The sequence below is a fragment of the Anguilla anguilla genome, chromosome 16 (genome assembly GCF_013347855.1).
Source record: "Anguilla anguilla isolate fAngAng1 chromosome 16, fAngAng1.pri, whole genome shotgun sequence".
Taxonomy (NCBI): Eukaryota; Metazoa; Chordata; class Actinopteri; order Anguilliformes; family Anguillidae; genus Anguilla; species Anguilla anguilla.
Window position 1 is genome coordinate 9735974 of NC_049216.1, and position 26751 is coordinate 9762724.

Sequence of the window (26751 nt, forward strand, 5' to 3'; positions counted from 1 at the left end):
TGCAAACGGCAAGGACCAGCGTCTGAGCCTCAATACAGCAACACACCACAGCTGGGCCAAAATCACTCAATATTGACCAATTTCCTTTTCTACCATTAAGCCATTCTTTGATCATGTCCATTCATAACATGGGTCATTAATTAGCATGAGGGTGCAGCCCGTTCATAAAATGTCAGATTCCGTGCTGATAACTTGATTACAGCGAGAAGATTCCCGAGCATCATACAGCACTGAGCAGAAATTGCAGTTTTACAGTCGAGAGATCTTTTTTTTTCTCTTTTTTCATCAAATATTGCCAGAAAACATGCTCACTGTGTAATGGTCTGTTTGATGCAGAGTTTGAAGGTGGAAGGAATATAATTTCACAGAACAGGAATCATCCATAAACCTATGCTCAATGCTATAATTTCACTGGCTTGTCAATGAATACACCTTTTGATCATGTTCTTGTAAAAAACGGCAAGTATTATCACTGCACTGTCTGTTAATATTCACAACTTCATGCTGATCAAATAAGACTTGATGGTGTTACTTAGCATTGTCTGCTTTCATATTCTGGCCAAAAACAGGCAGTTTTTGGATGCCAGCACCACCTACAAGATATCAGCTAGAATGTGCATAGATTTTTTTGTCTTTCTGCAAATTTTCATGCACTGCAATATCACTTTACCATCTTTGAGTTCAGAAAGTTTTTTGATACAATTCAGTTAGGGAGCTAACTGAAGTTCAAAGTCCAAATTCAAATCGACCGAACAAATCAAACAGACAGTGTTTTTTTGTTCTTTTAAAAAATGTTGTTTTTTAAGAAAATATTGGTGCCCAACGTAGGGGTGAACATATCCAATTCACACCCTAATTTGGAATGTGCAACTATCTGCGCTCGTTTCCCCTTTCAGGCAGATTTAGGAGAGTGAACACGCCCGCGGTTCTCTGAAACACCAGGCGCTGCCAGCCTCCCTCTCTTCACGCCAGAGCCGGTGGCCAAGCTCGCACCGAACCGGTTCAGAGGAAGACCTTTGGCAGGCAGGCTTTGGCGACCCGATCGACCAGCAGGGGTCGCTAAAGAGCGGTGAAACGGAGTCCCCCTAACTGACTGAACCCTCCTGTACCCCGAGTGATGCAATCGTCAGTTTAGCGTTGCCCTACGGAGCTACCGGCCATGGCTGGCACTGGCGCGGACTGGATTTGATCTGAGACTGTGGGGCGCACACATGCACCACAGCTTCAGATGAACGAGCAGACAAGGAAGAAGGTTTTTAAGTATAATCTTTGAAATACAAAAATTGTTGAAAGTACTAAATATTCCATCCCTTGTGATGGCCAAGTTTTTAAGGGTTTGAAATTCCTTTGATTTGCAGCCCTGCAAGTGTCAGGATTTCTGAAATAAAAGCACTACCCCCCCCCCCCCCCCCCGGCATCCCTGACCTGCAGTACTGAACATTTCACCAATTGTATGTACAGTAAGCTTGGGTTTCAGAAATGTGCTATAGAAATTAAACGTGCCACTGTTTTTTTTAATGAGTATTATATCAGTAACCGTAGTCAGTCTACAGTGGCAGGCTGTTATTCTGGGGCCTCTGAAGTTATCTCAGCACTTCAGTGTCCGGGTGTGTGTGTGTTTGGGTGATAAGCGTTTCAGGCCTGCATGTTTAATGTAGATGGGACTGTGCTGCAAATTGGGTTCCGGGTGTCAGGAATGAGACAGAGCTCAGTTACTTTGTTGGGGAACGCCGAGCTGCTTCCAAGCCAAAGACTGCGGTTTGTGATGTCATCAGAATGAGACGGGTCCAGGCTCCATCTGGAAAAGTGCTGAGTCATGATGTCATCGCAGCAGAACAGGCCTCTGGAGCAGATTACTGTGTCATTGCTCACGCGGCCTCTGATCCAGCCCAGCTGTCACTCCCGCTGTGTGGGCTGATCTTTATGTGCACACATGAGGAGGACTTTGTGAGTGTGTGTGTGTGCGTGTCTGCTGTGGGAGAGTGCTTGTTTTGTGTGTGTGTGTCTGTTGTGGGAAAGTGCTTGTATTGTGTGTGTGTGTGTGTGTGTGTGTGTGTGTGTGTTTGTAGTAGGTGTATGTAAGCATCTGTATGTTTGTGTTAGGCTGATCTCAAGCTGTTGGCACAATAAGAGACCTTGCAGTTGGTGATAGTGCAGTGAGACCCTATGTTGTGTAGTACCCAACAGCACCCTTGGGTTGATGAACTCATTTTAATTCCCGTCTTTTCCCATCATACAGGAAGAGGAGGCACAGGAAACCAGGTTTAGGAAACAGGAAGTGCACTTCCTCATCCTGTGCAACTGGGAAGGCTGCATTTCCCAGAGTCTCCGATTTCCCTGGGCGTCCATGTTTATGATGTGGGCCACAAGCAGAAACCTGCGACTCTCCCTTCATACCTGCCATAGAGGCCTACACCAAGCATGTACACATCACACGCATGACGGGAAAACCAGTCGCATGTTGACCATGGTGATGCCCTTATGACTATACATGGGAAAATGGAATGTTCTAGCTGTTCTAACCGGTTTCTAAAAGCATCACTAGTCATAGTAACAGTACCACGACTCGTCTAATACTGTTTTAATCTGACAGGCAGAGAGGGGAAGGCGGAACTAAAATAACGCATTACTCACTTTTAACCTGACACTGGAAGGGAGCCCCACCCCTCCCGAGGGAGCTATGGGGAACAGGAAGTCTATTTCTGTACCCCCTTAATACAGGGAGGACTTCCTGTCTGACATTCCTAACCGGGGCCGATTTCCTGTCTCTCGCTCTCTCAGATGCCAGCACACACACACATCCATAACGCTCTCTAATGTGCACACACTCATTCTGGAGCAGTTTTTTAGTTCAGAATAGCTCATTCTCACTCTACATTTCACTGGAGATCTGGACAAAGAGCAGAGAGGGGAAAGGTCAGCTAACATCATCATCAGACAGAGCAATAGACCCACTTGATATCCGCACGGATTGACTGGAGTCACCTCCAGCCTGCTCTTCATGCAATTGACACAATGACTGTAGCTTGAACAGCCACAGCACTTACACAATGACCTGAGGCTGGACAGCCAATGATGAAGAAAGCCAGACATAAGCCCGCCCACTTCTTGGGCTGCTTCGTCACTACACCTCAGTGGCCAGCAGAGGGCGTGCGCGTTTCTCACCAGAATGGAGGAGGTAAAGTCCCACCCCCAGACAGATATGGGGTGTGGCTTGAAACATAGCCAGGTTGCTAGCTTACATCTCTGGCCTGGGAACTAACGACTCACATAGATGTGCACACACCACATCCGGGACTGAGCCTTAACAAGTGGAAGTGCCTATCAGTACAAGATTGTGTGGTTTGAACCCTGCAAAGAGGGTTTTGGGGTACTTTCATGTTACACTTGCACCTCCATGCAGCACTTGTATCGTTATCTTGATGTTGTAGCTTGTTGACTCGCCTCTTAGTTTGAGTTGCCACAACTTTCTGACCTAGCCTACGTTTACGGTTTGAACTGGACTCAATGTGTTCATGGCTATGAATAGCCTAACTGTCACATAATGAGTATTGTACCTTATCAGACCTGTGTTTTGCAGTTGTTTCAATGACCTTCAGTATGCACTTAATGTACGTCGCTTTGGACAAAAGCCTCAGCAAAGTAATGTACTCACCAGACCTGGAGAGGTGCAGGTAACCCGTGCTGGCAACTGGAGCACAGGCACAAATCCACAACCTGGTCTTTCCTGGCCAATTGCTATTGCCATCAGTCACATGTAGTAGCTTCATCTGAAATGAAAGCTTGCACACACCATAGGTTCATCTGAAATGAAAGCTTGCACACACTATAGGTTCATCTGAAATGAAAGCTTGCACACACTAGGTTCATCTGAAATGAAAGCTTGCACACACTATAGGTTCATCTGAAATGAAAGCTTGCACACACTATAGGTTCATCTGAAATGAAAGCTTGCACACACTAGGTTCATCTGAAATGAAAGCTTGCACACACTATAGGTTCATCTGAAATGAAAGCTTGCACACACTATAGGTTCATCTGAAATGAAAGCTTGCACACACCATAGGTTCATCTGAAATGAAAGCTTGCACACACCATAGGTTCATCTGAAATGAAAGCTTGCACACACCATAGGTTCATCTGAAATGAAAGCTTGCACACACTATAGGTTCATCTGAAATGAAAGCTTGCACACACCATAGGTTCATCTGAAATGAAAGCTTGCACACACGTTTTCATAAGAAAGCGAGATCCAGGGCCTGGCTTATGAGAGAAATGGTAAAACGTTTAATCAAATTGTAAAAATAAAGAAAAAGAAAAAAAAAGTGTATTCGGTTATCATTCAGCAATTTCTTATATGTAATTAGATGGGGGGGAAACCCCTCTATGTTTTACACAATATTGTGCAGATGGGATGGGCACATTAAGAATGCTGAATTTCTGGAGAACAACTGCATACAATTTACCTATCAGTGGGCAATGCAAAATCATGACGCGCACACAAACCCACAAACCAAATATTGCTTCATAAACGATGATCTAATTTCTCCCTAAAATAGAAGTGACTCAATTTAGAGCAAACAGAAATCATATAGCTGCCAAATAATATTCTAACATTTGCAATCAATGTTGAATATCTAAAGACAAGAAAAACTGTTGCAGTTTCAGTTTGGACCTTTAAAATGATGGCGCACACACACACACACACACACACACACACACACACCAACCACCATTTAAAAGGTCAGGACATCATGAGCCTACACAACCTATGGCTTTATCAGTCGCTGCCAGCACCACCCTGTATATTATTACCGCGCTAGTCCTCAGCTCTGGTACATATCCGGACCATGTCAGTTTAATGTCTGCATGCACAGCACAGCATGCTGTAACCCCAGTGCAGGTTTGAGTCAGAGGTGAACATGTCAGGTGTGACCCGAAGTTACAAATTGAGTCAACAGAGCATTGCCAGTCAAAGCAGTATTTATTCTTTCGAGCATTCGAGAATCTGCGTAGACATCATGGACTTGCACTAGACCGAGATCACAGACACAGATAACAGATTTCCGTAAACACAAAATATTAATAGGCAGATTCCGGAACGAAGCCGTCTGTGGAGCTTCACGTTGACGTACGCTAATTACAGTAACGTTTAGCCATTTGCCTGTAAATAGTAACAGTAAATATATACACACATACATGCAATCAAAGCTCTAGAGCAGCGGTTCCTAAACTTCCAGTCAACGGCCCAGTTCATGAGCACACGTATGTACCGTGACCCACCCGTTATTAAAACGCAGCCTGACTTCGTACCAATACATGAAAGCTTTTTTTTTTTTTTTTTTACGAGTCAAAACAACTGCATAAAATGGGTAGTGTTCAATTTGACCGTTCTTTCAATGTCAGTGTGAATGTGTATTACATACGGTTCTTTTTTTTCTTCGCAAGTGTCACATGACACACGTCAACCCCTCCCCACGACCAACCAGGGGGCCCTGAGAAAGAGTTTGGGAACCGCTGCTGTTGAGGCCAGGAGTCCAGCAGGTTTCCCAGCCCGGTGAACACTGCTGCTGAGGAGTGCTGCCATTGGCTGGTTCAGGCAGTATTTAAATGATCTGAATGCTTAAGCGCTGAGGTGGAGCAGACGGCTGGACTTCGGCCAATCAGGACCAGGGCCAGGACCGGGCACACCCAACCACAGAGCTCCTTCATTGTGTCAAGTTTGAAACTGGGTGTACGACAATGGGACTGGAATGACATCATCTAATACGAGTCTATGGCGATGTCGTCTTTCCTTCAGAATTCTAGAATGGTCAGGTAGCAGTCAATCACAGATCAAGCTGGCAAAATACACATTCTACCTAACAAGCTACACATATGAATGACAACCTATAAATAATTCAAACTATACCTTTCAAAATGTAGTGAACAAAGCAACAATGCAAACTAAACCAACCAAATGAGAATAAACCAAAATTTGTTTGCATTAATTATACAGCTTGTCAGTTATTAATGTGAGACAATCAATCTCATAAAGCAAGCTAAAATGTTGGCTTGCTTACATATTAGAACGAAAATTACTAGGGCAGATTCATCTTCCCATTCAATAAAGCGCTTAAATCATTGAATGTTCATACCTATGCTGAATACAGTCACATGATGAACAGCAGTCAATAGTAAGCAAACACAAGTAGCTGGTGCCATAGCAGCTAGTTTCATGACGTACTATCTAAAATGACTCATGGAATTCCAAGGGGAATACTACAAAATTGCCATAGTAACAGTCATCCATCTCCCATTGTTACACACCCCAGGGCAGTGCTATGGTACCCTTCATCTCCGGATAATCTCCTTCATCATCCTCTTCTCTGCCAGTGCAGGATCACAACTGGAGACGAAACCTGCTGGAACTGCCGTTCGATTTAGTAAAATAAAACTTAATGCCTTAAATACAAAGTAAAATTGGTTATTCATAAACATTAATATGCTCCCTCCCCCCCATATATGTAAATATAATTAGCAGTAATTTCCTGTTACAACTCATTCATTAAATGTATGCTCCCTTTGCAAGTATAGGAGTATCAGCCACAAGCGTGTGTACACACACACATGCTCATTATTGCAATTGTATAATCATAAAACGCACCCTTCTCCCTTAAACATTTTCCCAGAGGAACCCAGAAACCACAGCATAACACCATATGCAGTCACAACACCCTCATACTCCAACAAATTAGATGCCACCTCCAGCACCAGGGGCTTCTGGGTAACCTCAATTATTTGACCTCAGTTATAAAGTTAATGTAGTGTGGATGACAGAGCCTGATGATGTAATATAGTTGTTTTAATATGCCGAGATTTCCCTGGTCAGTATTGTAAACGTACCATACAGCAAAAGTATCAACTGCATTGTAGTCCAGCAATATTAATTTGGAGTAAGCAAATCAATCTTCTGGACTGACTATGAGGTCCAGACTCCAGGGATGTTAAGATCCCCCTCATGGCGCTTATTGTAAACAGTGTCCTGTCCGCCACTCTCAACCTAGCCAGCCAATCACCCACTGCGCTTAATTAGCTTAGCGTTCCCTCCCCCTGCACCCCAAGCTGAGGCGTGGGGAGAGTTCTGGCACAAAATGGCTGCCGTGAAGCGCCCAGGCGGAGGGGCCACACATCGGCGGTTGCTGAGATAAACTTCCGTGACTAAAGTGCTTTGAGATTGCGAAAGGTGTTCTATAAACATTGTCCATTATTATTCAGTGTAGTGCAGTCTAGTATATATGAGACCGAGCCTGTGGCTGAAGGATGAGGATGGGGGGGGGGGGGGGGGGGAGGAGAGGGAGGAGTCGGTGCCCTCCCCAGGATCGGGCCGGTTACAGCACGTTCTCCTGGGGGGTCTTGCTGAAGGTTTGGGAGTCGGGGGTCCTGGGACGGGTGCTCCAGGTCTGAAGGTCCAGCAGAGCCTGGCTCAGCTTCTCCACCCACTGCAGCCTCTCCTCTCGCGTGTCAGCTGAGAACCAGCGCCTGAGGCGAACACGCACACGCACACACGTTACACGCACACACAGACACACACCCAGTTAGACACAGCCAAGTTGCACTTACAGCCTTGCCAAACAATAGCCACTGCCATAGTGTGACCCACTTTCCCAATTCCACATTTCCAATTCAGAAAGAAACCCCCTCCTTCAGACATACAATTGTTATAATACAGATATATCTAATACCTAAGAAACACAATTTAGTGTGAGTGCATCTTAAAAACTGCACCGCCTCCCTGACTCACTAGGACTGCCATTAACGCCTTCATCGAAGCAATCAGTGCAGTCCAACTAAGTTCTCTCCATTTGTCTTCTGTCTTAAGAATGTGGTGGGTGAGAAGACTAAATCGGACTCCTGTACGATGGCGTGCAGGGTGTTCGAGGTGAAAGGTTAAGAACTCTGCGAGGGTCTTACTTGTCCAGCGAGTGGTCATTGCCCTGCTGCATGACGCTGGCCAGCTCAAAGGTGTGCGGCCGGGCGCAGGAGTTCCTGTTCACCGGGCGCACGCACAGGCTGCCGCTGCCCAGCAGGGAGATGCTGCCCTCTGGTGTCTGGAGGGGGGAAGTGCCGGGAAGAGGGAGAGCCCAGACGGAGAAAGGGTTAGCTCACAACGAAGGGGGTTCTCAGGGAAAATAAGGCAATGTAACCACAGTGAAGTAAAAAATGAAATCAAACCTAATTTGAATGTGTATCATTTGTCAATGTGTAATGAATAATGCAAGGAGGCACTCATACTGCCCTGTGGGAAAGACCATCGAGCACAGGGGTGTCAAACTAAATTCCCAGTGCTCTGCAGTGTCTGCGGGTTTTTGTGCGTTCCTTTCTTTCAGCCGAAAACGAAGGCCGTGAGAACAAGGAGCAAGGATTCTTCAGCCAATAAGTGACTTAAATGAACCGCTGGTGCTGAGTTACACTCTGAAAACCATCCCTGTGCTGGAGGAGGGGCTCTGTGCTGTGGGGGGGCTCTGTGCTGCGGGGGGGAGGGGGGCTCTGTGCTCACCTTGCTGTGCTCGTCGCCGGGGTAGCTCCAGTAGCACAGCCTGCTGCCGCTCAGGCAGAACCAGCGGCGGTGCCACGACCCGAACCCGCTCACGTCTTCAAACACGGTCTGCAAGAGAGCCAGAGCCGAACGCACCGTCAGCACGGACGCGCTCACAGGCGGCAAAGGTCTCTGTCACCATCTCAATTTGCACGCGCACACACACACACACACACACACACACACACACACACACACACACACACACACACTCACCAGGAAGCCGCTGTGCTGGACGTGGGAGTGGCCCTCGCAGTCCAGCTGCAGGTAGACGTTTCCCTCCAGAGGAGACAGGAAGGGCACCTGTAGAGCAACAGCGAGGTTACCACGGACACCAGCACCAAGGGGTGACGGTGGCATGGGGGCGGACCTAATCGAGGAAGCATCTTTAGCCCGGTCAGCTGTTCAATTAAGACCCTTCGATAAATCCCGAAGCAGTTTCTTCCTGACGCTGGATAATTGATTGAACTGAGTGGGTGTACGACCTGTCAATCACATCTGCACAATCACACCGTGGGGGCGGTACTCTTTACAAACGGGTCACCGCTGGTCTGAGGGTGACCACGCCCCCTGGGCCACAGAGACTCACCTTGTCCTGAAACTCATCTCCCAGGAGCTTCCTCACTTTCCCTTCAAACTTCATCTAAAGCAGAGGGGGGGGCAGACACAAAGCGCTAGGTTTAGCTGCAAGGCAGATGAGAGCTGGAGCGCAGACAAGCTGCATGCTCATAGAACAGGAGACAATCAAATATGGCCTGTCTGGTTTACGTGCATAGGTACGGCGCATGTGTAGGGAAGGTGTAGGACAGCTGTATTATAGGTCAGTTTTAGGTGTATGATATTGTGTGGTGTAGGTAAGGTATGAAAGCATGTAGCTCAGGTGTAACACAGGTGTAGCGCTGGTGTAGCTAAGGTGTAGCGCAGGTGTAGCACTGGTGTAGCGAAGGTGTAGCACAGGTGAGCTCTACCTTGTCCAGAGGGAACTTGCTCTGGCCCAGGGACTGCAGGGTGATCCTGTGGCAGCCCACCAGGGTGAAGTTACTGGATCTGCGGGGGCCCACAGTGGACAGCGTGGAGGCTGCGGGGGGGGGAACAGAGCCAATCAGATCAGCCGAGTCCAGGTCTGACACACCTAGTGCTCACTAAAGTCACAAATCCGAATTAAGGCAGGCAGCAACGGAAAAGGGAAAAGGGGGCACTCACATGTCAGGCTGTGGTTGGTTCTCTGTTAAAAAAGAAAACGTGTCGTCAGTAAAAAGCACAGGAACTCAGTGAGAAAATGTACGAAAGTCGCTGTCCAATGAGTGTGCGGTTTGGGCAACGGGGGTTCGATTGGCGGGGTTGACTCACCGTAAGGGTGTTCAGGAACTTCTTCGGAGTGACCTGACAGAAAGACACCAGAACGGTTAAAGAACTGCGCTTCACAAAGGGTTATAAATGAGTTGAGGTTTTGTATCGTGCCCGCGGTGTGCGGTGCGTTTCCGCGGTTGGTTCAGGTACCTTGGACTTTGTTGAGCGGCGCACAGCGTTCAGGTTATTCCCTGGGCGGTGGGACTGAGAAAGACACGGGGAAAATGTGTCATAATCAAAGTCAAATACGCCAATAATCAGTCATCAAAAATCAACGCAAACGGTTATCAAACACGGTCATAATCAATCCGTTATCAAATGGACGTTAAACGCAGTTATAAGTCAGCTAATGGTCAATTGGGCAGTCAACCTCTGTCTGAACCTCTAATGAAACTTGTAATCAAACTCCATCACAGTGGAACACCATCATAATCAAACTCCATCACAACGGAACACCATCACCAAACTGCATTACAATGGAACACCATCATAATCAAATTCCATTACAATGGAACACCATCATAATCAAACTCCATTACAATAGAACACAATCATAATCAAACTCCATCACAGTGGAACACCATCATAATCAAACTCCATCACAATAGAACACAATCATAATCAAACTCCATCACAGTGGAATACCATTACAATCAAACTCCATCACAATGGAACACCATCATAGTCAAACTCTCAATGGACCACCATTATAATCAAGCTCCATCACAATGGAACAACATCATAATCAAACTCCATTACAATAGAACACAAACATAATCAAACTCCATCACAGTGGACCACCATTATAATCAAGCCCCATCACAATGGAACGACATCATAATCAAACTCCATCATGGAAGATCTCAGAGCCATCCTCTCCCTCACCAGGCTGAAGACCTCCACGTCGATCTCAAAGCTGGAGGGGATGTCTCGTCTGAAAGGAGAACAGGGCGGAGCACGTTTAAGGCGCGGCAAGACACATCCCGGTAACACACTGACGCACACACACTCCGGCACGCCTTAGAAACGAGATGCTTCTGCCACGGCAACAGGGACTTACAGGGTGACGGAGGTGGGGAAGGAGATGGTGTCCCCGTTCAGGGCGTCGGCCGCGGTGGCCAGGGGCGTGGCCACGATGTCGTGGGTTCCGTAGCGTATCAGAACAAAGAAGTAGTGAGCGGGCAGACCTATGGGGAGGGCGAGAGAGAGAGAGAGCAGGTGTGATGTCACTTCCTGTCCCGTGGGCAAGCGGAAGCACTCCATTCCTGTCCGGGGCCGGACTCCACCTGTGTGCGAGCGGACGGAGCTGACAAAGTCAGTCTTGAGGGGCAGCCTGACGTTGCTGACGGAGACCGTCCCCCTGCAGGGGACCTGGGCGGGGTCGTCGGGTGGGGCGCCGCCGCTCCCTGCCTCCTCCCTCAGCCGGGACACCTCGGCCAGCAGGGCGGAGCGCTTCTCACCTGGGGGGAGGAGCCACCACAGTCAGGGCGCGCTCCGACACGACGAGGCGAACGCAGAGTGAGGGAGACGAGCGAGGGGGACAATGCATGCGCGTGTGAGACTGTGTGCGTTTCTGTATGCGTGTGTGTATATGCGTGTGTTTCTGTATGTGTATTTATGTATGCACGTGTGTGTGTGTATGTATATGCATGTGTGTGTACAAGAGTATGTATTTGTGTGTGTGTGTGTGTGTGTGTGTATATATATTTGTATATGTGTACATGTGTATGTGTGTGTGTGTGTACGTGTGTGTGTGTATATATGTATATGTGTACGTGTGTATGTGTGCGTGTGTGTGTGTGTATGTATGTGTACGTGTGTATGTGTGTGTATGTATGTGTATGTGTACGTGTGTGTATATGCGTATGTGTACGTGTGTATGTGTGTGTGTGTGTGTGTGTGTGTATATGTGTGTGTATGTACGTGTGTGTGTATATGTGTACGTGTGTGTGTGTGTGTGTGTGTGTGCGCATGCGCATGCAGAGACTCACAGGACAGCAGCAGCAGCCTCTCGGCCTCGGCCTCCTCCAGGGAGCCCTGCCCGTGGCCGGGGTCCGTGCAGCAGCTCAGCGCCTGCAGGGTCTGGCTGATGATGCTCTGCAGCCGCCCCGCCTCCTCATTCAGCAGCTGTGGAGGGAGAGCCTGTCAGTCACGGCAAAGCCCCTCCCCACCCTGCCAGAGAGGTCGAAGCCCTTCCCGCCTCATCCAGGAGGCTCACCGTGATTCGCTCCTTGGTGTTGACGGACGGCTGGGGGTGGAGGCGGGGCCTCTCGGCGGCAAGGCTGCGTCCCACCGGGGTCACGCACTGCACGGGCTTCTGGGAACTCTGACGTTGTGTGCGGTACGCATCGATGCTGTCAATCAGATAACCCGCCAGTTACTTCATGTCTACACTGGAAGATTTGTTGCGAGCCAGTGTGCATACAAGTGTGTGTAGGTCCTTACCTATATAGAGGTACAATATATACACGCGAGAGTGTGTGTGCACGTTTGCTTACCTGTAGAGGAATAATAGAGTGTGTGTGTGGGTGTGTGTTCGCTTACCTGTAAAGAGGGGCAGTCACTTTAGGAGGGCAGCTTGTCTCTTCAGGGGTCAGTGTGGGTTCATTCTGATGGCTAGAGGGCAGTCTCTGTTACGAAGGCAAACACAGATATCAGGCCACAGTCACATCAGAGGCTACTCCCACAGTGACAGGAAGGGGACACGCCCACAGCAAGCGACAGTGACAGGAAGGGGACACGCCCAGAGCAAGCGACAGTGACAGGAAGGGGACACGCCCAGAGCAAGCGACAGTGACAGGAAGGGGACACGCCCACAGCAAGCAACAGGAGAAGGGGACACGCCCAGAGCAAGCGACAGTGACAGGAAGGGGACACGTCCAGAGCAAGCGACAGTGACAGGAAGGGGACACGGCCCAGAGCAAGCGACAGTGACAGGAAGGGGACACGCCCACAGCAAGCAACAGGAGAAGGGGACACGCCCAGAGCAAGCGACAGTGACAGGAAGGGGACACGTCCAGAGCAAGCGACAGTGACAGGAAGGGGACACACCCACAGTGACAGGAAGGGGACACGCCCACAGCGACAGGAAGGGGACACGCCCACAGCAACAGGCACAGGAAACGGAGACGAGCTGGGCTCTCACCAGTGGGGTGACTGCGGCCTCCACTGACTTGCCGAGGGGGGAGAGGAGGCAGCCGGGGAGGGGGCTGAGCAGCTCGTCCTCGCTGCTCCCTTCCACCTCCACCACTCCTCCCTCCTGTTTCTGCACCTCCTCCTCCTCCTGTGGCTGCTGCTCTCTCTTCTCCTCCTCCTCCTCCTCATCGATCCTTTCGTCCTGCTCGCTCCCCTCCTCCTCGGGCTCTGCGACGGCGTTACGCTCCCCCACCGTTTCCTTCTCTTCGTCCTGTCCCCCCACCTCCTCAGTCTCCTCCTCCTCCTCCTCCTCCACCTCCTCGCTGCTGTCCAGAACTCCCGCGAACATCTGGTCGATCATCTTGGAGGTGCTGAGCTCCTCGGGAAGGCTGGGCTCTGCGTCTGCGGAGAGGAAAGCGCCGCGGAACGGCGTACTGCGGCTGAGCGAGGCATGCTGGGAAACTGCGGTCGGGCGCTCGAGAGCGGGAGAGAGAGAGAGAGAGAGAGAGAGAGAGGGAGGGAGAACGTAGGAGCGAGAGGGAGAGCTGCTCTTATTTCGGCTGGGCGCCGCGGGATCTGGAGCTGATTCATGCGCGTGGCGTGGGTGGGCTGAAGCGGTGGCCTCCCGGTTAGGACCGAGCGGCGAGTTATTTTAAAATCGGCGGAGCTGCAGAGAAAACGCCCACGCCGTCGTCCAGAAACGCGCGCGGGGGGGGGGGGGGGGGGGTGTCAACCTGGCAACCCCGGGCCTCTGCTCCCCGAAACCCCTTCTGCTCCTCCCTCTGCCTTCCACAAGCCCCGCCCCTCTACTCCTCCCCTCGCCTGATACCCGGCCTCTTTCTGAAGCGCTGAAAGGAGCTTTCGCCACTTCCTGTTCGTCTGAAGGAAACTCCGCCTCTCCACGTTCATATATAGGAGACTCCTCCCCTGCGGGAGGAGCCTCACAGGCGGGGACTGTTGGGGAACAAGTCAACCTAACGTCCTGACTCACCTCTTTCATAACCTTGTAATGTATACCTGAGCAATGACTGTACGCATAACCACAAAAGAGATGGTTAAGTGTGGGTGAAGTGAACTGTATTAGTTCATATAGCCTGTTACTGCCAGTATCTCCAATACTGAAATTGTTCTGCAACAGTATTGGTCAGGAGTGAAATTGAACTTAAATTATGCGTCGTTGTGTTAAATTAGTGTCTGGCCTACCTCCACAACAGAGGGGCCGTTTGCATTACAGTGGGAAAGGGGCATAATGAGCCAGTCTGGTGCGTTTCCCCGGTTACGCGTCTCACCTGTGAGTCTGTGCTGAGGGCTGGGCTCCTCTGCGAAGGCGGGCGTCGGCTCGATGGCGGCCGTCGTGTCGACGGCGGGCTCCGAGGCCGCACTGCTCTCCTCAGGCTGCACGTCGCCGCTCACGTCGTTACCGCCATCCTCTGCCAGCGCGCTGGACTCCGCCTGCCAGACACACACACACACAAGCGCGCGCGGACTCAATCTCCAAACAGAAACACAAACACACAAGCTCCAACCGGACACCACGAGCGAGACACCACACAAAACTATCACCTGAAGGGGGGAGGGGGGAGGCCTGACTTACTGAGACCTTCAGCGCACAAAATACCAATAACGTGACCGATGATTGGTCATGGCATTTGTTTTGCACCAATCATTGGCCGTGTTATTGCTTTCATACGTGCTAAAAAGGTTTTTTCCTATGACAAAGGCCTTGGTAAGTCAAGCCCTTAATGCCAAGTTTGTGTGAATAGAAGAAGTGAAAAGGCAAATACAAAACCCCAGTCAGGTGACCTGTGTGCTAAAGCCCAGTCAGGTGATCTGTTTGCAATACCCCAGTCAGGTGACCTGTGTGCTAAAGCCCAGTCAGGTGATCTGTTTGCAATACCCCAGTCAGGTGACCTGTGTGCTAAAGCCCAGTCAGGTGACCAGTGTGCAATACCCCAGTCAGGTGACCAGTGTGCAAAACCCCAGACAGTGCTGGAGGCGGACTCACATCCCAGGGGTACAGGGGGCACCTCCGCGGTCTCCGTCTGACGCAGGAAGCCACCGGAGAGGACGAGCGCCCGGGCGGGCTCACCTTCGCGGGATTTAGAGACCCTCATGTGAACTGCGATTGGTTATTAGCCACTCAATCAAGCGGCATCGAACCTGACCCTCCCCCCTTGGCTAACCAGGGCGGACAGGCAAGATGGGCGGAGCATTCGGGCCGAGCGACGGCCAAAGCTGACGTAACAGCGCAGAGCAGGCCGGAGCCCGAGTCAGAGAAGGAGCACAACGTGCTGAGAACGGGAAATCTTCCAGCGTAAAGCATTCGGCAGGCTGCGACAGACGCTGACTCTGCTCTCTGGATCTCCGAAGAGATAAGAGTTCACAGTTCTGGGGCTTTCTGACGTTATCAGTAGGTGTGAATGCTTTCAACTGGAGTTTGTGGTTTACACCATAAAAAAAAAAATTAAAAAAAAACTTTCAGCAACTCCAATGCAACCTGTACAGCGATGTCATGTTTCCACAGTCAGCACATTAAAAAAAACTATTTTACAGTATTTATTCACAATTATAAACATGAATATTTTTATAGCGCACCGGTACTTCTTATCCTTGAATGAAGTGGGTTGAATGTGCCATAGGAAGTGGTTCAAACCACAAACAAGATGATTTTTTAATGAAAAAGATAAATAAATAAAAAATACTCAGGCAATATACATATACAGTACTGTGCAAAAGTCTTAGGCACCTGTAAAAAAAAATGCTGCACAGCTAAGATGCTTTCAAAAATAATGAAATGAAAGGTTATAAATATCGAAAAAATAATATAAAGAGCAGTAAATAGATAAAAACTAAATAAAATCAATGTTTGGTGTGACCACCCTTCGCCTCTGAAACTACATCAATTCTCTTAGGTACACTGTCCTGCAGTTTTATAAGAAAATCGGCTGGTAGGTTGTTCCAAGCATTTTGGAGAACTTGCCACAGTTCTTCTGCAGATTTTGGCTGTTTCACTTGCTTCTGGCTCTACAGGTAATCCCAGAGACCCTTGATCAAGTTTTTATCTGAAAAGTAGTCTATTGCTTAAAATATTACTTTATTTAACAAAATACAAAAATGTATCTGTAAAATTTCATTTTTTTGAAAATTCATGTTTGGAAATCTCAAATTTGCTCTTTTCTACTGACACACTGACACAGAAAAAAAACAAACAAAAAAATAAACATATAAGACCAAATATATACTATATATTATATTTAAAAATCTAGGGTGCCTAAGACTTTTGCACAGTACTGTATACAACATCTGGAGGTAATGTTGTTGCAATATAACCAGTTTTGGAGTTAAAATTAAATTTTTTTTTAGCTGTATACTGCAAATCTGTGAATACCCCTATATCACCCACTGTAAATCTGGCAGGTTTGTCAGCAACGTCAGTGAACATCTAAAATGGCCGTTGCACACAAAAACCGACTAGGCCAGTTAAAAACTTTCCCAAAAAATTAAATGATATATAAACCTCAGAAAGAAAACTATCCTTTAAAAAAGGACAAAGCACTGCCTCAAACTTTGAATAACACGCATTCCTTCCTCTAACCCAAAGCAGGCCCCCCCCTTGCCTCACCTCAGACAGTGAGCTGTCAAACAGGCTCGTCTTCAGCCAGGCGTTGTTTGTGATTGGCTGGGCCTTTAGCATGAGCAGCTCCTGCTCACGCTCCTGAACACAGACAGACATGTTACAGTAGAGTGACAGCCATGGCCAGGTAGGAGAGGCAAGTGCACATAACACAGGTGAGTAGAGAGACAGGTAAGCAAAGATAAATCACATGAGTAAAGAAACAGGTAAGCACAGAAATCAGGTGAGCAGAGACAGGAAAGCACAGGTAAATCAGGTGAGTAGAAAGACAGGTAAGCACAGATAAATTAGGTGAGTAGAGACAGGAAAGCAGAGACAGGTAAGCACAGGTAAATCAGGTGAGTAGAGACAGGTAAGCAGACACAGGTAAGCACAGGTAAATCAGGAGAGTAGAGCTGGGAAAGCACAGATAAATCAGGTGATTAGAGACAGGCAAGTACAGATAAATCAGGTGAGTAGAGAGACAGGAAAGCACAGGTAAATCAGGTGATTAGAGACAGGCAAGTACAGATAAATCAGGTGAGTAGAGAGACAGGAAAGCACAGGTAAATCAGGTGATTAGAGACAGGTAGGCACCGATAAATCAGATAAGCAGAGACAGGTAAGCACAGGTAAATCAGGTTGTAGAGAGAAGTAAGCACAGGTAAATCAGACGAGTAGAGACTAGTAAGCACAGATAAATCAGGTAAGTGCAGATTAGGGCGCGCTAACCTGGCGGATGCGCTGGGCTCTGCCTGTGCTGGGGGTCTTTGCTTTCTGCAGCTTCTCCTGGACCGCGCGGGCGAAGCCGGAGGGGACGCTGGGCCGGGGGGTGGACTGGGACGGGCTGTCCTGAGGGGGCCCCAGTTCGAACCGCTCAACTCGCGAGCGGAACTCCGTGTCACCTTGAAAAGAGGGCAAGATACAGCCAACCAATCAGAAGCTACCAAAGCCAGCACCGAGGAGGCCAGATGAAAAGAACAATCTCTGCATTCGCGGATGAAAAAAATGGTGCGAACATGTTAGTGTAGGTCTTAGAGCAGGGGTTCCAGGGGGACTCCCACCAGGCTCAAGGGGACCACATCGCAAGATAAAAAGGGTCATATTAAATTTTTTTACATTTTTAAATACTTTCCAAAATCAATAAATAGTCATTGCATATTACAGTACTTTCAAAAACCCCCAGATGAAAACCCAGGCCCACAGTGAGAGGGTCTCCAAGAGTGTCAGTGAGTGTGTGCGCACATGACTACAGGAGTGCTCTTGTGTGTTCACTCACCTAAGAGGTGAAACTCTCCCCTGTTCTCCTCCCCTTCTGATCCTAACCAGCTTTTCTGGATTGGAGGAGACACTCCCACCCCTGAGTGTGCAGCACCACCTGCTGGGGGAAAAGCAGCTTTGCAATGGACCCGCGCACAATTAATAAGGTCACAGAGGAGCACGCTGAGCACAGGCCACAGTCAGGCCTGTGTGTGAGAGGCCTGTGTGTATGCGAGAGCCCAGGTTCTGGTCCGTACCCTCCTTTTTCTCAGTCAACTGCTTCAGTCTGGACTTGATGGAGGAGATGGCAGGTGTGTCAGGCTTCACCTCCAGCTCTGCCCTGCGTGGGCGTGGCTTAGGAGGAGACCCCGCCCACCGCCGGCAGGGGTCGCGGCTCTCGTCTCCCAGGGGATCCAGGCAGCGACGCTTCACGCTGTTGTCCAGGTGACCTGCTGCGGGTCGACACACAAAGTCAGTCGCGCAGCAGGCAGCGCGCACAGACTCGTTACGCAGACAGTCGCTCGCTCACCAGAGGCCGGGAGGTTCCCGTTGTCTGACAGGGGCTCCCTTGGCCGCTTGAGGGGTCCCGGGGTCCCACCCATCCTTTCACCGCCCTGCGGGTTCACTCTCTGCGCAGATCGCTGCTGCAAGCTCGCCTGTCTGACCTGCGCTCGGCCCGCCATCTCCTACAGGGAGATGAGGAAGCCAGGATACACAGGACAGCATCTTAAAATATGACGCTCATTATACCACAGGAATTACATTACATTACATTACAGGCATTTAGCAGAGCGACGTATAGGGTAAACGTCCCTATTAAGCCCACCAAATCCGCTTTTCAGACATTTTTCATGTATACTGCCCCAATTTAAGTGAGAACATTTTAGTTATAATGAAAGTCTAATCTCTCATTTGAAGTGTCAGTAATTCATTTATACCAATTTCTAATGTTTTTATTGTTTAATTTGTCAAAATATGTCAAAAGTCTGGCATGGGCTTAATGGGTACCTAACGTACCCTTTAAGCCCATGGGTGTTCCAAATAAGCTCACTTCATGATTTGTTGATAAATAAATATATATTTAAAAAATCCTAACAATACAAAACTTGTTCTATTCTAATCTGTAATCTCTTAGCTCTCAATAGCTATTTTCATTTTGTCTCCACTCCTATCCTATGGCCTGTAAATGGCATTTGAAATAGGCATGACCAGCCTTTTTGCTGTGTTGTCAACACAGAAAAAGTTAAACTTACAACATGTCTTCTTTGGAATGTAGCCAAAAAAATATTTACGAACAAAATCAAAACTATAGTGGAAATTACTCTTCAATACTTCATCTTTCAATATGTGTTGTCATTTTGTCTGTATCTCTATCCTATGGTGTGCTGTTGGCATTTGAAATTGGCCAAAATTTCTGGTTCAGTCAGCTGGTTGAAAGTGCAGGTGTTTTTATGATGATTTTCGACTGACTGAATGAAAAACAATTTCAAGTTCAATACTAATGTTCTAAGGATAGTAAATGAGTCAATTTCAGGATTTACAATTAAACAATACATTTTTAAATGTTAAACAGATTTAGAATAGTAGTTTGAAAACATTGTAAAAACACATTTTAAAACCATTCAGTTCACTGTGGAGTAACATTAAAACATACAGTTCATTATGAGGAGACATCAGTCATAACATATTGAAGCTCATGTATCATTAGCCTATAACTTAAACAAAATAAACAAGAAAGATGTCAACATTTCTGCAACTTCTACTTTCTCCTAGACTAAACGTAGGCCTATGCTCTTTGAGGTGATTGTATCGTTTTAGTAAGGCTATCATTTGCTCCATGCTCCATCTTAGTAGTGTAACATAACAGGTTATAGGGTGGTCTAAGCTTTATTTTATTTGTTTGCTTCAAACTTTAGCCCACGTTGTGGTTGTCTTTGTCTTACGCTAGCAAGCCGTTCATGGCTTTCATCTTATTTTTGTAGATTTTCAATGACCTCATGATTGCGCAAATAGAATGGTCCAGGTCCCTACAGCCCTGCTTTGCAGAGGATGAACTTGCGCTTCTATCATGCGTGGGCATGAACTGTAGTTCTTTCGTGTTTTAGTCATCTTAAACTAAAACTCATCTGAAAAGTAAAGATTAAAAAATTATTGCTAATGTTAAGATAGAACACAGGCCTATCCAGAATGAATTGACGTATGCAATATCACTGATATTTAAATATGGGTATTAATTATCTGAATTATGGAGCTGATTCATCAGGTGAGGTCAAAATTAGGGAGGAAAGTGGTTCAGAGGTCAAAAGGGAGAAAATCCCCATTGAAACACAGTAAAGTGGGCTTAATGGGAACAGGTGGGCTTAAAGGGAACATCAGTGAATTTATGGTTAAAGACAGAATATTTTATTCTACTCACATGACATTAAAAAAACAACTGTATGAAATAAATCTATATATGGTGCACTAACATAATATGAAAAGTATAAATTGATCATGTAGAGAAGTAATTAGCTATACTCATTTACATCCACCTCAGACAGTGTGATTTTTTTGCTAGAGTCCCCTTTAAGCCCACCAGGTAAAAATGTTAATTAAAAAATAAATAAAGATAAACATACACATTTATTGTCTATTTAACAGTATAATAATATAAACTGCATACAAAAATATAAACTATACATGCTTATCATGCTTTATGTCATTGCAACGAACCATACTATGTAGCTACTGTATTGATGCAGCATGTGGTCTGTTTGCTAGTGTGCTAAAACTCATATTTTGATTTCAAAAGACACAATATTTCTAATTCAGGTAATATTCTAACATATGTCTCATTCAAAACACTAATCACTTAAATTTTGATAACAAGTGAGTACTTTCCAAAAACAGGAGTAGAAATATACAAAAAATGTTATTTTCTGAGGGTACCAAAATCACCTAAGTTTTTTTGCAACTTCTTCTGGGATCAGCAGGCACATGCCACACATATGCTTCGATAACTCAATATCGACAAATGTGATTGACTTACAATAAAAAGTGTCATTTACGTAACAAGCAGCTTCATTCGAAAAAACATCACACAGCAAAAAATGATGTCGTTTTTTTTTATTTGACTCTGAAGTTGCAAGTGGGCTTATATGGCACGTGGGCTTAATAGGGACGTTTACCCTACAACTTTTTGCATAGCATTTCTATTGCATCCATTTTATACAGCTGGATGTATACTGAAGCAATGCAGGTGAAGTACCTTTCTCAAGGTACCTTTAGGTTACAAGACAAGTTCCTTACCTATTATACTACACTGCCGAATTACGTTAGAAGCTAAACAACGCCTGACAGGTAGTCATAGGTGTTGCTAGACCTGTCAGAGCAGTACTTTCTTGGGATTCACAGCGTTTGTGTTGAACAGGTGCCGGCTTGTTTATGGTTTATATGGTCAAAGGCGGCTTTTACAGAATTTAATTTTCTAAATATGTGCTACGTGTTTGCTATAACATTGCTTCGCAGATGAGAACGTGTGTGACTTGCGCGCGCGTGGAGAACAGAAAGTACATTCAAATCCGGTGCAATCTGACCGATCTTTCATGTTCGCATTGGTTACGGACAGGCACTCGAGAAGCCTTTTTTCACACGTCGGTTTTCAAGCGCGAACAATTGCAGTAAACAAGCAGATAATTCGCGGTTTCCAAGAATGAGATCTGACAGGGCCGATAGCAGAGACCACAAAGACACGTAATTTATTAGCAATATGTTGTTTACCAGACCGAAATGAAGCGAGACTAGAGGCTTCTCCGGAAACAAGATTTATACACCGTGTTCAATGAGACTGCAAATGTCAGCTCTATTCTGACCACTGTTACATTGGGTGCAAGCAAGCTAACATAGCTGTGACGCCAAAAGACAAGTTCGCTCGCGAGCGAAGGCCACAATATAGTTAGCAGACAACTACAGTTAGCTAGCTAGCTGCACAAATAAAAAAACTAGCTAGTTGATTAAGTTTATATCCTCTAAGATGGGTAACTAATAGCTACTGTAAAAATACCGCTTGTAGCGAATCTGCTGCTAGTTTTTTTTTTTTTTACTTGCAGCGAACTATATAGACTAACGTTAACAAAACTGAAGCTCAGCCCCAACTTACCTCCACAAAAGGGTCCATAGTAATCGTTGCAAAATCAGGGTCAATCAATTGCTTTTCCAGCTAATGTTACTAATCTTATTCAGAGACTGACAAGCAGCTAAATTGACCAAATCTTCTGTCTTTATGCAAATGTGATTAGACAACGGCCTGAACTGAAAAAAGGCTATACAATCATAACTGGACAACAAGCTAGTTAGTGAGTTAAGCAAACACCAAACCGTTCCCTATGACGCTGTCGAGTTTCAAACTTTGAATTTCAGCGCGTCTGGGCGTACGCGCTCACAGCACGCAGCGTCGTCGTCGAGCACGAGCTCGTCGCGCAGTTACAAGTTTCAACTTCAACTGCCCGTCAGCCTGTGAAATTGACTTGAAATGTTTATTCAGTATTCATACGCAACAATGACAGGTTATTGTATTGTGATATTTCGATATTGATAACAGTGCGGATGATGTGGATGACGTTACGAGACATGATAGTGGTATTAGCTTCTAAGCTGACGTGAATATCACGTTAATTCGACACTCAACACCAATCGCACTAATTAGCCGAAAATTGGGAACTGTAAGTAACATCAGTAGTGGCTTCTTTTCCCGGCCTATTCAAAGTAAGAAATCAGCACTAGTTTGTGTGACTGCAGTATGACCACAGGTTTGTGTGCCTGGGGGTGCTCGTGTTGAGCAGAGGTGTTCTGTGTGTTGCACTAGCTTCTGTGCAGGCGCATTGTACTTGTGTGAGAGACCAGACTGAAAAGAGCGACTAAACATCCCAAAGCAGTGTAATTTCATTCATTTTCAATTTACCTCATTTTTAAATTAATCTCAGCATTAATGATGCCGAGTTATCCATTTCAACACTAATGATGATTGACTGAGACCCCAAAGGAGAGAGAGGCAACTGTGTATGTCTGCGTGATTTAATTAGCACACAAAGAGTGTGCGTCTGTGTTCGCAGAGAAGCATGTGCGAAAGGGAGTGTGTTTGCCATGCAGAGAGAGAACTGTCTTAATAAGATTCATATTCTGTGTCTCGCCCCGTCATCACTTCTTATATTCTCTGGAGGTGGCAGTACCCAGAAATAGTGTCTGTAGTACACCATATAAATTTGCTCTCAGCTTTTTAAAAACTTGTGTGAAAATAAGCAAATGTATGGTCATGATGGTGTGACTGATACTATTAGAGGTGTCATTATTGGGGCTTTCCGTTCCTCACATACTCAAACACAAGCATTGTGCAAGATCGCACACGTCTGCACCTACACAGATCTGCACTGGATGAACCCTGTAAAGTGTTAGATCACAAATATGTGATTAGAATGTTTATAACTGAACATTCTAATGCTCATATCACAATCACTACTGGTAATTCAAAGCAATGGAGTTCTAGAACACTGATTTAGGATTTTGAAAAAAATAAAAAAACTACTCTTCAAAGGGTTAAATCAACCCAGTATAAGCATTTTTTAAACATTTAAGACACTAATCCATCATTTCCTTTATTTCTCATTTGGAATGATTAAGTGCAGTTGTGAGCTTGTTCTATTAGCATGAGCTAAGATGGCCAAATTATTTGTTGTAACTTGGCCTCATTTTGATATCAATACTTTTAATGGCAGGCCTAGATTTTGCAAGGTTGAATTCAGAACTTATAGACAGTGCTTTGTATCTATCTATGAGTAACTTAACATTTTTGAATGTTGACATGTTATTGTTGATATTATGTCTTTTTGTACTGTTTTTTTATGAACAACTGAAAATAATGTCTACAAATGTATGACAGAGATGTGCGTACACATACACTCCTGGGCAAAAAAAATGGGCCAAGCTCAAAATGGCAAAATATTAAGCTTTTAGTGGTCTTAACAAGAAATCATTGGTCAGAAAATTAGCAAGAATAAAACAAATGCACTCCTGAGACCTCCTGTGCCACCATTTGCTTGTTTACTTTTGCTTCAGTGAACTGTTTGGGGAAAAGCTAGAAACAGGGAAATTCACTTATACAGTAGACAAATGAACATAATGTCAAATAAAAGAGTCATGTTTTGTATTTGGTTGCATATCATTTGCATGCAAAGACTTCTTGATTTCTTCCTGCTTATCTGGCAGCAGCACGGTGGTTTGAGGCTCGTTTGATACCTTGACCCTTGATGACTTAAAGCCATTTAGCCAACAAATGTGTTCCATACTGTATCAGCATAATTTATAGCTGAATGTAGTCCCACCCCCCAATCCCCATAGAGATCTATTCAAATACAAAGAGTTTTTGTATTGCTTGTAGGACAACCTGAAAATAAGATATCCAGACTCTGATGATGTTGATAGGTCACAGACATCAGGAAGTCATGGCATGCAAATGATATTACGTGGGGTCTGCATATATTACATGCCGCCCTGCCGAGGCGTAACTTGGCGGGATGGCATATACCTGCCATCCCAATGTGAGGTTTGCATGTGAAATGATAGAGAATGCATTTCAGAAATAGCTACAAATGAGTTTTGTAGCTATTTCTGAAATCTTTTTGTGGTACAAAAAGCAATCTGATTTGAAATGTACTACATATACTACAAGAAAATGGAAATCTGCTGTCTTGATGGACCTGTCTCCTTTACATCTGTGTGTGTTTAGGTCACACCAACTCATGTTGTCTAATCTTTACCCAAATCTTTTTCTAACAACATCCTCTGTAGAACCTAGCCAAACTATTATCAAATATAAGCTCACAGGGTGAAGCAGCAGGTGGGCGGTGTGAGTGGTGGGAGGAAACAAATTTTATTTTTTATAACTTGCATTTCGGAAAATGAGCGCTCAAATTTTCCCGACACTAGCAGTATTTAAGGAGCCCCCTGTCCGCGACGCAGTCCACTATTGGACCACTCACACACGCTCACTCAGGAAGTCATCGAGTCATCAGTATGCTGAAGATCTCCATCTGTCTGGCCCTCCTGCTGTATGGCATCGTGCCGCATCACGCCGATGGCCTACGTAAGTCACACTGAGCCTCGCGCCACAACTTCAAATATGAATGTTCATTTGTAGCACTGAAAATGGTCTACTTTGCGAAAAGGGGTCTGTGGGCTATGCACTAATGCTTATTTTGTTATTTTTGACAGAGATCCCAGTGTTCCCAGTATAATCACAGTATATAGGTTGATCGTATTAACGATTGCATAAATGCAAATTTGTTTCAAATTTCCATTTGTACGATGATTTTATGTCTGCGACCGGCTTATCTCCTTAACGGCAGGGTGACTGATCTGGTGTCCCTGTAATTCGGTACTCCGTGTACCGTGAAACGACAGCTGTGCATTTCAGCAGCAGAATTACTCATTAGCGGTAACATTATCCCAAATGACAGGAGTCCCGAGTAACTTTTACCCGTGTTTACCCAGGTGAAATGAGTCTAGGGAAATTAGTCATATGTGTATGGGTCTCCCAGGGGCCGCTGAAGTAGACAGCTAAGTCTGGAGATAGATCTGAGCACATCACACACAGCGGACGGGGAGAGGACAGCACATCGGCGCTCGTCTGTATCCACTGTTTTCTCATCTCTTAGCCTCGCTGTGCTAACTGACCTTTCTGTATATCTGCAGCAATAGCAGTCGCAGTCGCAACCGACAGCCCCGAAAGATGCTGTTTCAATTTTTTTAAAGCAAGAATTCCCATCGCCAACATTGTGAGCATGAAGAAAATTTACTCTGGCTGTCCTCATCAAGGATTTATGTAAGTCTCTCTGTGGAACTGTGAGTACGGTGTCTGTAATTTCTGAGGTATTTGAGTAGTATTTATGAAATTCCTTACCTGCCTCTCAACCCTCCACCTCCAGTGTTAAGACCGTCAAAGGACGATTATTCTGCGTGGATGAAGAATATTTCAAATGAAGACAGCTCAAAACTGAAGTTTCCATCAGAGGGCGCCTCAGTGTCATCGGGGTTATAGCCAAGTCTTCTCATCTGTTCGTCAGTGAAGTTTGTTTTATACGCTTGAGAGCATAGCGAATCCTGTCTTTGCTTATTCGTGAATTGAATTTGTAACAATTTATTACAATAGGTGTGAAACGAGAAAAGAAAGAGTCAGCCTTATGTAGAAATGTAAACTGTGATGGTATATTAAGACATAAATTCCATATTTCATATTTGTTTGGCATTGCTCATATCAGCTCAGGACGGCACAAACGGCACGGCAAATTATGGGGAACTGACACTCTGTCACTGTATGTTGGGGGTGGGCGGGGGGTCTGCTTTATGTGTTAGGCTTATGCAGTGGCTCCAGTGTCTGCTGAACTGCTTCATTATGTGGAAATGTAAACTGTGAAGGTATATTAAGACATAAATTCCAAATTTCATATTTGTTTGGCATTGCTCATTTCAGCTCAGGACAGCACAAACCTCAGAAGGGGTAAGGCTAAGTACGGGGAACTGACACTCTGCCAGTGTATGTTGGGTGTGGTGGGTATAGGGAGCCCCATCCTGCAGGCCCCGTTCTGTGCACTGTAGGCCAGGAGAAATTCTCAAATGAGTTCGTTATTTCCTGTTGTGACTGAGTGAACCACTGCTTTGTGTGTTAGGCTTATGCAGTGGCTCCAGTGTGTTGAACTGCTTCATTATGACATGCACTGCTGTACATCTAAGAAATAAAATGCATTTACATAAACAGACTCAAGCATGAAGTTAATAAAGGTAA

The 26751-nt window shown here is 46.0% G+C and overlaps 1 protein-coding gene across 3 annotated transcripts; it reads right to left on the reverse strand.

Moving 5' to 3' along the window:
• Window positions 1-4965: 4965 nt before the first annotated feature.
• On the reverse strand, window positions 4966-22322 carry si:dkey-30c15.10 (uncharacterized protein LOC559353 homolog). 3 transcript variants are annotated; one of them, XM_035395169.1, is made up of 24 exons: window positions 22075-22322; window positions 18466-18622; window positions 18194-18388; window positions 17956-18054; window positions 17409-17581; window positions 16686-16778; window positions 15069-15152; window positions 14353-14515; window positions 13074-13465; window positions 12473-12558; window positions 12147-12282; window positions 11920-12055; window positions 11215-11388; window positions 10989-11115; window positions 10814-10862; window positions 10079-10132; window positions 9929-9961; window positions 9782-9803; window positions 9547-9656; window positions 9168-9221; window positions 8795-8881; window positions 8540-8647; window positions 7954-8090; window positions 4966-7521 (listed from the first exon to the last, which is right to left on the reverse strand). In XM_035395169.1, exons 1-24 carry the CDS (start codon window positions 22090-22092, stop codon window positions 7371-7373), a joined length of 2838 nt encoding a protein of 945 aa, XP_035251060.1. In that variant the 5' UTR covers window positions 22093-22322; the 3' UTR covers window positions 4966-7370. The 3 variants fall into 3 exon arrangements, with proteins under 3 accessions (XP_035251060.1, XP_035251059.1, XP_035251061.1); XM_035395168.1 differs by having other exon boundaries at window positions 17956-18057; XM_035395170.1 differs by lacking the exon at window positions 15069-15152 and having other exon boundaries at window positions 17956-18057.
• Between the last annotated feature and the right edge of the window lie 4429 nt (window positions 22323-26751).